Source organism: Lipotes vexillifer, unplaced genomic scaffold (genome assembly GCF_000442215.2).
Source record: "Lipotes vexillifer unplaced genomic scaffold, Lipotes_vexillifer_v1.1 scaffold655, whole genome shotgun sequence".
Taxonomy (NCBI): domain Eukaryota; kingdom Metazoa; phylum Chordata; class Mammalia; order Artiodactyla; family Lipotidae; genus Lipotes; species Lipotes vexillifer.
In genome coordinates, this window is record NW_006788208.1 from 2,685,844 (window position 1) to 2,697,301 (window position 11,458).

The window sequence follows — 11,458 nt, forward strand, 5'->3', positions numbered from 1 at the left end:
TCTCAGGATATTTATTTTTACTGTTTTTAACAGTTAATTCTAAATTTAAAACTAAAATAATCAGTTTCTCTTATGCATTTTTAATATTATGTAATTTTTAAAAAATAATTTATTTTAGGGAATGCCCTGGTGGTCCAGTGGTTAGGACTCCATACACTCACTGCCGAGGGCCCGGGTTCAATCCCTGGTCAGGGAACTAAGTTCCTACAAGCTGCATGGTGTGGCCAAAAAAATTAAAGTAAATAAATAAATTTTAAAAATAATAATTTATTTTGAAAAAGAGTCTCTTACATGATGAAGATTCTTCCCTTGTGAGGGTGTTCAAAGACTAAATTAAAAGTGAAAAGACTTGACTTCTGGCTGTATTTGTTCACATTAACAAATTAATAACTTTTTGGTATTAAATACCATCTCATAATTGCCTTCAAAATATAGTAATATAGTAAGGCTTCTAATAGACATGGAAATAAATGAAACCATTGACTCAACAAATATTTACTGAGTGCCAACTGTATGCAAGGTGGCCTCCTGTTATCTGTTTCAGTTGCCTTATTAAAATGCTCAAAGTTGGAAATAAAAGAGTAGCTTGCATTAGTTATTAAGTAAAAACATACAAAAACACAAGTCCAAATTTATCTAGATTAGCTGTGTATATTGGCAATTATTAGCATTAGTCACCTTGACAAATTAATACTCAAAGAAAATCTTAAATTGGGGAATTACATGGGTAAGACTGTGCTAGAGGAGGTTTTATTACCAGAAGGCTGCTAGGCTGGGCTGTCCCCAAACTCAGGACCACTTTCCCAGTTGATTAATTTTTATGAGGCCTTTCTTGATTGCCCCCAGTACTAGAAACACTTTATCAATGCTGTGTAGGTTGGCCTTGGTTTATCATGCACCTATATATATATACAACACATTTGTAAAGAGCACCCCTTTGATTTATATGAAGTAGTTTAAAACTACAGTTAGCTCTTGAACAACATGGGTGTGAACTGCACGGGTGCACTTGTAGGCGGATTTTTTTCAATATGCACTTCAGTACTACAGGACTAGAAGTTGGTTGAATCCGCGGATGTGGAACCTCGGATACCGAGGAACGTGGGGCGCTGACTGTGAAGTTATACTGAGATGTCAGGCCCTGAATCTCCAGTTCGAGTCAACTGTATTAGTTTTACCCAGGTTTCTAGTTTGGATTGTGGGAAAACTGAAGTGTATATGCATGCTTAGTCTTATGACTCCTGATAACATATCAACTGCTAATCTGGTAGGGATTGGGGGAGAAATAATTGGATTTAAATAGGCAACGAATTTCATATTTTCAGAGTTTTTCAAAGGCAGACTTGGAATACAAACACAGCTGTGCAGATCATTTCTTATATGAGCTGGGTCTCAGCACATGGTGTAAACAGTGCTGTGCGATAGGAAATACAATGTGAGCCATTCAGGTCATAACAAAATTTCTACTGGCCACATTATAAAAAGAAACTGGTTAGATGAATTTTAACTATACATTTTTAGCCCGATATATCAAAAATATTATAATTTCAGCATGTAATCAGTGTACAAATGATGAAATGTTTAACATTCTTTTTTTCATACGGAGTCTTCAAAATCAGGTGTGTGTTTGATCCTTCCAACACATCTCAATAGGTAAGAGGTAAATTTCAGGTGCTCAGTAACTGCCATGCCTCCTCTTGGACAGTGGTGGTCTAGAATTTCATTTTCTGAATGTGAAGCCATCACTGGGTTTACAGCTGGTCCCTGAAATTGCCACTGTTGAGAAGTGACGCTCATATTTAATAAACAATGAAACTGAAGAAATTTCTTCAGCAAAGACTCATCTTCATCTTTCACACGTTTCCACACTGGACATGTTTGAACAAAATCAGAAGTATAAGAGAAAAGTAAAGATTAGGGCTGTCCCAGAAGAGCTGTGATAAAGATTTGAGAGTTGGAGGGAGTCCGAGACCCTTACAGAAATTTGGGATTTGAGAAGTGTGGTGAAATTATGGGGTGAGATTAGGGAGAAGGCTATCAATGAACCTGAAGGTTGTGTTTTTTATTGTTATTTTTCTGTATTCAGTGAAATCTCTGATTTAGCCAACTAAGGAAGAATCCATTTTAAATTCCAGACAAGTGGAACTGTGAGCCCATCACTTTCACAGCCCTGTAGTAATTTAACTTTGCATTAATGCAGTGCTTTCAAGAGCAGTCCTTTGAGTGTTTTAATGGAGGAACTGGGAATTTTTTTCCTATCCAGAACCACTGGTCCATGGGGGGGAAATTAATCCCTGTTAAAGTCAAGTAAAACACAAGCTAATTCATTTTTTTCTAGGAAGAAATATAAAATAATCAAGGGACTTGCTTTTAATGTTAAGAACAGGGAACATTACATTCGGAAATCATATTATGTTTCCTTAAGAGGTATGAACACAGATTGTGGGAGTAGAAGCTTAAAAAATCAAATCCAGGTAAAGGGGCAAGGAAGGGAGAAGTCCATTTGGTTGTTTTTTTTTTGGCCACACTGCACAGCTTGCAGGATCTTAGTTCCCCGACCAGGGATTGAACCCATGCCCCCTGCAGTGGATGCGCAGAGTCCCAACCACTGGACCACCAGGGAAGTCCCTCCATTTGGTTTCTAGTGAACTACTGAACCTAATGCTTGGTGGACATAAAAACAAATGGCTGAGGTCAGCCTACAACGCCATCTCCCATTCAGGGAGGTGTAGAGCCGGTAGGGGCATAGGAGCTAGGGTTGGGGTGTCTTTTACCCTGTGGAGGAGACTCCATGGTAATTAATGGGTTCGTTTAAGGGTTCTATTTGCATATAAACTGCTGATACGAGAAAATCCTGGAAGTGGTTGGACGCAGACTCAGGACGATGTTTTACCAGAGGACGGGCTAAGTGAACACACATATGCCAGGATGGAGAGGACAAGCCTTACGCTGTCACCCTCCATTCATCACTGTCGTATGTCAGAAGGCATGGGCGTACCCATGCTCTGGCGTGGTGCATTGTGAGTGTCATCACCTCTGCTTTGCCAGCTGGACCCTTGTGCTCACCTGCTAAAACCTGTGAGGCCTTTCTTTAAATCATATCCTAAAAGGAATTAACTAATACATTGGCTTTAGGGTTATTTTGGCCTTTTTTTGTTTTTTAAAGCCTTGGTGTCTGTGAACACTTGTCTGCTAATGATTGCTACCAGATGCCCAAAGAAAATAATAAATTCCTGGGACTTCCCTGGCAGTCCAGGGGTTAAAACTCCACGCTTCCAATGCAGGAAGTGCGGGTTCGATCCCTGGTCGGGGAGCTAAGATCCCACATGCCAAGCGGCAGGGCCAAAAATAATAATAAATTCCAATAAATATGTAAACACCCCAGCGCAGTCATGTCTAATGTAACAAGGCTCTGTTGTTGTGGCTCTCTTGGTATTACATATAAAACGTAAATAATTTCTACAAGTGAAATTATCCATAGTTTGCTTGATGGAACTAAATATTCCGATACACAGAGCTTTGCGATAAAGAGAACTTGGCTCCCAGGCACTGTGCCACCTGGGCTATTGGAGAGGCACTGCTCTAGGGCAGCAGGAGGTCGGGGGAGGCTGGCGTGGGCTCGCTCTAAGAAATCGTGTTACACGACCCAAAGTTAAAACCGAAATGGGCTGTCATGGAAAGTGTCATGGAAAGTGACACCCTTCACTGACGTTCCTGAAGTCAAGGCCCCGTGGCCCCCTGCTGGAAACGTCTTCCCATCACTGCAAGGGAGATGATAGGCACAACCTCCAAGAGCGCTCCAGCTATTCCTACACCGTGGTTCTGTGATTCGTCAGTTCCTTGCCCCTTCTGGTAGATAATCAGGTGCTGCGGATTCTGGAGTTTGGAGGAGTTGCTCCAAAGAGCCAGGCCTGGTGCCCGGGATGCAACGGTGAGCAAGCTTTCCATCTAGGGTGATGCTCCTTGACCTTTAGCATCAGAATCACCTCGGGAGCTGGTTCAAAGGCTTACAGCTGGGCTCCACCCTCGAGTTTCTGAGTCTGAGGTTCTGGGTGGGGCTTGAGAGTCTGCCTTTCTTAGAAGATCTCAGGGTAGGTCCATGGACCACACACTGTGAGTGGCACGGGTTTAGTGCAATGGTCTCAACTGTGCGTGATCCCCTCCCACCCCCAGGACATCTGGCAAAGTCTGACATTTTTGCTCGTCACCACTGAGAGCTGGAAGTGCTATTGGCATCTCATGGTAGAACAAAGGAAGCTCTAAACATCCTACGATGCAGAAAATTGACCCACCCAAATGTCAGCAGTGCCAAGGGTGAGAAACCCCATCTGGGGAAAATACAGAAAAATCAAGCATTTGCAATAAAGTGTGAGAAGAATGTAGTAATTGATTGTGCTGAGGGCAGTTTAGGTGCTATGCTGGGCCTAACTTAATCTAGGGGGTCAGTTAGGGGCACCAGAGTGTGTGAGACAGACCCTGCTCTTGGGCAGTCAGGCGTGCACACAGTAGGACCACTCGCTGTTGTTCTAACTGTGAATAAAGCCCAGTGAATTGGGAAGGGAGGCTGCCCAAGAGAGTGGGAGTGGGTCGCACAGCCTAAGTGACCTTTGGCAGCTGAATAAGATGGCAGGATTCTGCCGGGAACGTTTAGCCTAAGAGAGTGGAATGTGCAAAGCCCAGTGAGCAGGTTGACCCGTGTGCCTGGAATATAGACCGAGGGAACCCAGAGAGAGGCTGTGTCGCCCAGCAGCAAGGCCTTAAATGCCATTCTCAGCATTGGGACCCCTTTATCATGTCAGCGGCAGGAAGGATTGGAAAGGCTTACAGCAAGAGTGTTCGTTGTGTTTTATGGGACAGTGGATTCCAAATCAGTGAGGCTTTCTTGTTTGTTGATCATTTGGCCTGGTGAAAAGCCTCTGGTGCCTCAACTATACAGCCAAATAAAACTTTTCTGTATTCTATTAACTCTGCCTGTTTGTACATTAAATTTGGAAATTTGACATACGAAGGGTCCCAAGAAAAGCTGAAAGGGTCAGAAAATGTTGGCCTTTGTGTCCTTTTGCTAGACTTCTTAATCTCTCCAGCCATCATAGCCTGTTTGTGACTAGGACACTTTCCCCGCCAGCCTACTGGGCCCTTAGCAGCATGGGGTTCAGTCCTGTTCACAGTTGAGAGTCCAGGGGGCTCGGCTGGATGCAGACCCTCGATATGTTGAGAGGAGTCTCCACCCACACGTAGAAAGTTCAGGGCTAGCAGCACTTCCCAGCCCAGCAGGACAGGGAGCCCAGGACTTTCATCCTGGGGTTTTGCTGATGATTCTTACATATTCACTTCACTCAGGATCTGCATATCTCACACTCACTCACACACACACACACACACACACACACACACACACACACACACACACACACACCCCTTAATTGCTGGTTTCTTGCTCAAGCAGTTTAATGAGAACTAAGGTGCATCTTTTCACTGAATAACAAGCTTAGCACATTTTGGTGACAAGGTGACAGATCAGCCACCCCCTTGCATCAAAGCCCCATTGAAAGACCCTCTCCCTCAAACCTGGGGTGGTTTTGCTGATCAATGTGCAACAAACACTGAATGCTTTCTGGGGTCCCGGCACTATACCAAGTGATTTTTTTTAATGTGTAGTTTTTAGTATGGATTTTAATACATGCACATAGTTAGGAAAATTTAGACAGTATGAAACATTACCCGGTGAAAGTAAGACTTCCTCCCTCTCCTACCTGAATTTTTCTTCTTAAAACTGTTCAGGAACTACTGTAGTTAGTTTCACGTGTGTTCTCCAGAGATATGTTTTGCATTTACAAGCATAGTTATGTAACTTCTAACACAAGTGGCCAGGTATTTCTATATTTTTTTTTCTCTCTCAAGTAGGGGATACATAGGTAATGTTGCCCCCATTTTATTGATGAAGTCACTGAGACGGTTAGTAAAAGTAACTCGCTCAAGGCTACTTGGTAAACAGCAGAGCTGGAATTTAGACCAGGAGTTTCGGTTTTAAGCAGAGGTGACCCAAGATTGATGGGCACCTCCTCCTTTGCCCTACCTCAAACTTAGGGGTGTTTTAAATTTTTATTTTATTTTTTTAATTAATTTTTTAAATTGAAGTATAGTTGAAAATCAATGTGTTGATTTCTGCTGTACAGCAAAGTGATTCAGTTATACATATATGTACATTCTTTTTTAATATTTTCCATTATGGTTTATCACGGGACATTGAATATAGTTCCCTGTGCTATAGAGTAGGACCTTGTTGTTTATCCATCCTATATATAAAAGCTTACATCTGCTCACCCCAACCTCCCCCTCCATCCCTCCCCCAACCTCCTCTCCCTTGGCAACCACCAGTCTGTTCTCTATGTCCATGATTCTGTTTCTGTTTCATAGATAGGTTCATTTGTGGCATATTTTAAATTCCATATATAGGTGATAACATATGGTGTTTGTCTTTCTTTTTTTTTTTGGTAAATTTATTTATTTCTGGCTACGTTGGGTCTTCGTTGCTGCACACAGGCTTTTCTCTAGTTGCGGCGAGTGGGGGCTACTCTTCATTGCGGTGTTCGAGCTTCTCACTGTGGCGGCTTCTCTTGTTGCGGAGCACGGGCTCTAGGCACGTGGGCTTCAGTAGTTGTGGCACGTGGGCTCAGTAGTTGTGGCTCAAGGCTCTAGAGCACAGGCTCAGTAGTTGTGGGGCACGGGCTTAGTTGCTCCGCGGCATGTGGGATCTTCCCAGACCAGGGCTTGAACACGTGTCCCCTGCATTGGCAGGCAGATTCTTAACCACTGCGCCACCAGAGAAGTCCCATGTCTTTCTCTTTCTGACTTACTTCACTTAGTATGATAATCTCTAGGTCCATCCATGTTGCTGCAAATGGCATTATTTCGTTCTTTTTTATGGCTGAGTAATACTGTGTATATTACTCAATATACTGTATATATTGTGTATACACATTGTGTATATATACCACATCTTCTTTATCCATTCATCTGTCAGTGGACATTTAGCTTGTTTCCATGTCTTGGCTGTTGTGAATAGTGCTGCTATGAACATAAGGGTGCTAAACTTAAGTCTTTTTTAAATGTTTGTTCACCATCTACCTTGATGAGGAGGTGAGGGTGTCACAAAGGAACAGAGAGGAGCATCACATGTGCCCTTTCTTCTCCTCCTGAGCAGTGCAGCTCTGGCCCCCAACTTGCATCCACCAGCCACCCGCCAGTGGATAGCAGACCCTCCCTCCTCAGAAGGCCATTTAGGGACCATCAGTTATTACTGGAGCTCAGCCCCACCCAAGCTGCTTACTACAGCAGTCACATTTCTGGTGATGCTTTGGCTTCCTGTTGATGCTTGAGTGTCCATGCATGTGGCCTCACTGGTCCTGCATCCTGCATCCTTCAGAGCTATTCCACGATGGTAGCAGAGCAGACGTTCCTAAGCCACCAGGTGTTCAGAGAGCCCAGACTCCACCCGGAATGGGTAGACACTCTCAGAGCAGTGCTGGACTCCAACCCTGGGAGTTGTTGAGATTCTCAGAGCAGATTGGGGATTCCCGTCGCCCCCTGTTGTGACAGCAGCAGCGACTGCTGGGTCCTGTGCAACCAGATGCAGTGCATACACCCCCAGTGAGAGTTCTCGGCATGCCCTGTCAGAATGGCCTGTTAGGTGACTGGCCAGGTGGGAAGAAGGAACTTGCCCCCTGGGGACTCTGCCTTGAGATGTCTTTGTGGCCAGGGCTGCATTACAGTGCCTCCCAAAGGCTCTGGGCACCTGCTGGGGTCCCCTTGAGAAGGGGGTGTGTGTGCCATGTAGAGGGTGCTGTCTAACCAGAAATGTGGGTCTAACACACTCACCCACAGAGAAATGCTGTCCAAAGACCAAACTGTTTTTAAATTGTGTCTATTGAAGGTGCATGCTTAGAATTTTAGTTCCAGGTGTTAACAAGACTGAGCTATGTCACATGACTTTTGTATTTGTCATTTCTCCTGATTGGCAGCTAACAAGGAGGGGACGCATTCCACGTTCTGGGTGTTGCTAAGTATCCTTCTGGGAGCAGTGGCCATGCTGTGCAAAGAGCAAGGGATCACTGTGCTGGTAAGACCCGAGGTGCCATCGGGGCCTGTCTGCCTACACCCCCTTTCGCTCCCATAAGGACATTTTGGGCTGCCCTGCCCCTGTGACCTCCTCTACTGCACCCCATTACCAGCCTTCAGTCCTGCACCGTTCTGGACCAATTAATTACCTGTGCTGTCATGCCCCTGGCGCTTTGCGTGGGAATTGACTGTCTCAGTTGCCTCTCATCAGAACTGGTGGACACAGAGTGGGGACAGTTCCTGAAGAGCAGTGATTAGCCCTCTTGGAGAGGTCCTAGGGAAAAGAGAAACAAGACTGCTGTGGCTTTTCTGGGGTGCTCTCATGTTTCGGCAGTCCTAAATACAGCAGTGTTCTAAATACAGCAGTGTTCTGACCCCACCTCTGCTCCAAACATGCGTTGATGTGCGTTATGTTATACCCAGCTTCACCCAGAAACATCAGAGAGGAGAGGAGAGGGCTCTGAAGAGTCCAGGCATGCACCTCCTATGTCCGATCTAAGTTGAAGCCCCGAAAAGAGAGAGGCATTGAAATGCACTCTCCTTTTTCTCCATTCTAGCCAGTTTTCCCACCTTATATTATTACAGGGAAGCTGAGACGTTAGGGATGTGCGCAGACGTAGAGAAATGGAAAACAGAGATGTGGGGTGTGTGTGGCTCGTATCAGAAGCTGTGGGAAAGAAAGAGCGGTCTGAGCTCTTTGGGGTTTGACACCAGCCGAGGCAAAGATTAGTGGTTTTATTGGGCTTGGTCTGTAGGATTAAGGTTAGCCAGCTAGGAAATGGCATAGAATTACTGTGCAAAGATTCTTGAATTTCACGAGTTATTTTTTAAAAGTTTGCTCTAAACCAGTGTTTCTCAACCTTGGCAGCACAGGTATTTGGGGATGAATCACTCTTTCTTTGGGGTGTGTCCCGTGTATCATAGGATATATTCCTGGTCTCTACCCACTAGATGCCAGAACGACACCCACCCTCAATTGTGACAACCTAAAATGTCTCCAGACATTGCCAGACACCCCCTGGCGGTAGGGAGAGGACAAAATCAACCTGCGAGAAACACCGCTGTAAACCCGTGCTTGTCTCAAAGTGTGGGTTTTGAGGACCAGTAGCAACTGCACCGTCTGGGAGGGTGTTAGAAACTTATGATCTCAGACCCCACCTCAGGCCTGCTGAGTCAGAATCTCCCCTTAACAAGGCCCCCAGGGCTTCCCTGGTGGCGCAGTGGTTGAGAGTCCGCCTGCCAGTGCAGGAGACGCGGGTTCGTGCCCCGGTCCGGGAAGATCCCACATGCCACGGAGCGGCTGGGCCCGTGAGCCATGGCCGCTGGGCTTGCGCGTCCGGAGCCTGTGCTCCGCAACGGGAGAGACCACAGCAGTGAGAGGCCCGCATACCGCAAAAAAAAAAAAAAAAAACAAGGCCCCCAGGTGACTCCTACGTCCATCAGTGTCTGAGAAGCACTACAAAATTAGGTTGAATTTACATGAATAAAGATACGGTGAAATTGAGCAGGTTTCAAAAAAATCTGACTAGAGTGTGGACATTTCAATGATCAATTTCAACGGGAAGGAGGAGGGAGTGCCAAACTCTTGTTTGGCTCAGTCCTTGTGACGACATGACCCCGTCATCCCTGGGTGACTGTCCTATAGCTCCCAGGCAGAAAAACAAATGGTATAAGAAGACAGCGCAGCTCAACAGGGAGCTTCTGCCTTCTAGAAAATGGTTCAGACCCAGGCAGAAATGGCCCTCTGTGACCCACTAAAATCATTCATCTAATGGGTGGATAAAATCAGGATTCTGTGAAGTGATTAACCCAGCACTGGCCTGTGTATTGGATAATTAATGGCTCCCAGCATTTATGGGAGGGGGTTAAGTAGGGAAGCCACCCTTGCTCTGAAAACCACAAATTACCACTGGCTTCTGATGATTTATGATCTTCTTTGCCATGAAGCCCCGTACTAAAAAGAGCCCCGTCATTGAGGGACAGCTTGAACCGTCTACACAGTGTCTGTTCTGACCACGTTACCTGCTTCGGGCAGGGAGTTCGGCCACATGACGTTGCTTGCAGTGGCCACAATTGTAGGAAGTCCACTGCAGGGTAGAGAGTAGAGTCCAAGGCCAGATGAGCCTTCAGCCTGTGTCCGTAGGTGTCATAGCTTCAAGAGCAGCCGTCACCTGCTAGGAAGGAACTATCGTGATGCTACTGGAAGCTGTTAGCATCAGTGGAGCTGCAGTATCACACTCCCAAGGGCCAGTGGCTCCACATAATTGGAGTTATTTGTCATCCCCCTAAAAGTTGTGGGCAGAGGTGGCTGTCCTCCACACAGTGGGGTCAGGCTGGCCGAGGCTCTCCCGTCTTCAGGGTGTGGTCTCCAGTGTCACTCTGAATATCTCCATCATCTCTGCCACAGCTGGGCAGGAAACCGAGGGGGGCGGGGTGCCCCAGTCTATGCCCAAACCTCCAAGATGGCACGTTATCACTTCTGCCCACATCCCATAGGCTGGAACTCAGTCACGTGACCATGCTTTCCTGCAGGGCTGGCTGTGTGCCCAGCAGGAAGGGAGATCTAGCGGACAGCCAGGAGTGTGAACCTGAGAGGTCTCCGGAGTCCCACCGGAGACTCTACGTTCTGCTCCCTCTCTTCCGTGGCATTTGCCCAAATCAGGCAGCACCTGGGGTTCCTGAAGTGTAATTACTTACTTGGCTGGATTTTCAAGGTTGATGACTGCCCTTATCTTCTTAGGCGTGACCACTGCACAGGTGTTGGCTCTTACAACTAAGGGACTTTTATAGTAAAGAAAAAAATGGAAGAGGGGCCTCTGCAGAACTTCTCCTGGGAACCCCAAAGGTCTAGCTCTCCTGCATCTTATAGTACTCTTATATGCAGACTAACAGGGATTTACTAGATAATAAATTTGATATAATACATGAGCTCATTTCATAGGAACGGTAGGATTTTTTGGTTTTGTTTTTAGAGCTAAAGAGGTCATCTGTGATGATCTAATCCAGGACATTTCTTGTCTAGATTCAGCAATAAAACTGACGGATAATTGTTACCTAATCAGAGTTAGGCTGTCCCATCGCTGATTCCTTGCTTTGCTCTCTTAGGGTTTGAATGCCGTCTTTGACATCTTGGTGATAGGCAAATTAAATGTTCTGGAACTGGTCCGGAAGGTACTACATAAGGACCGATCATTAGAGGTGAGTATCTGCTTTTGTCTCCAGCCCAGATGTGGAAAATGTCAAGTACCAGCGGATTTAAAATGCCATTTTCAAAGTATTTCTTGCGACTTTGAATTCTAAAATAGCCAGCCCTTTAAAGCATGGTGTCAGTGCGGTTCAG

At 45.6% G+C, this 11,458-nt stretch overlaps 1 protein-coding gene across 3 annotated transcripts in view; it reads left to right on the forward strand.

The window, feature by feature from the left end:
- Positions 1-11,458, forward strand: part of TMTC4 (transmembrane O-mannosyltransferase targeting cadherins 4) — a 62,776-nt gene that overhangs the window by 25,966 nt on the left and 25,352 nt on the right. For all 3 annotated transcript variants that reach the window (XM_007461530.1, XM_007461531.1, XM_007461529.1), the window contains 2 exons: positions 8,022-8,119; positions 11,224-11,316. In XM_007461530.1, coding sequence (XP_007461592.1) covers positions 8,022-8,119; positions 11,224-11,316 — 191 coding nt within the window. The remainder of the gene's footprint in view (positions 1-8,021; positions 8,120-11,223; positions 11,317-11,458) is intronic.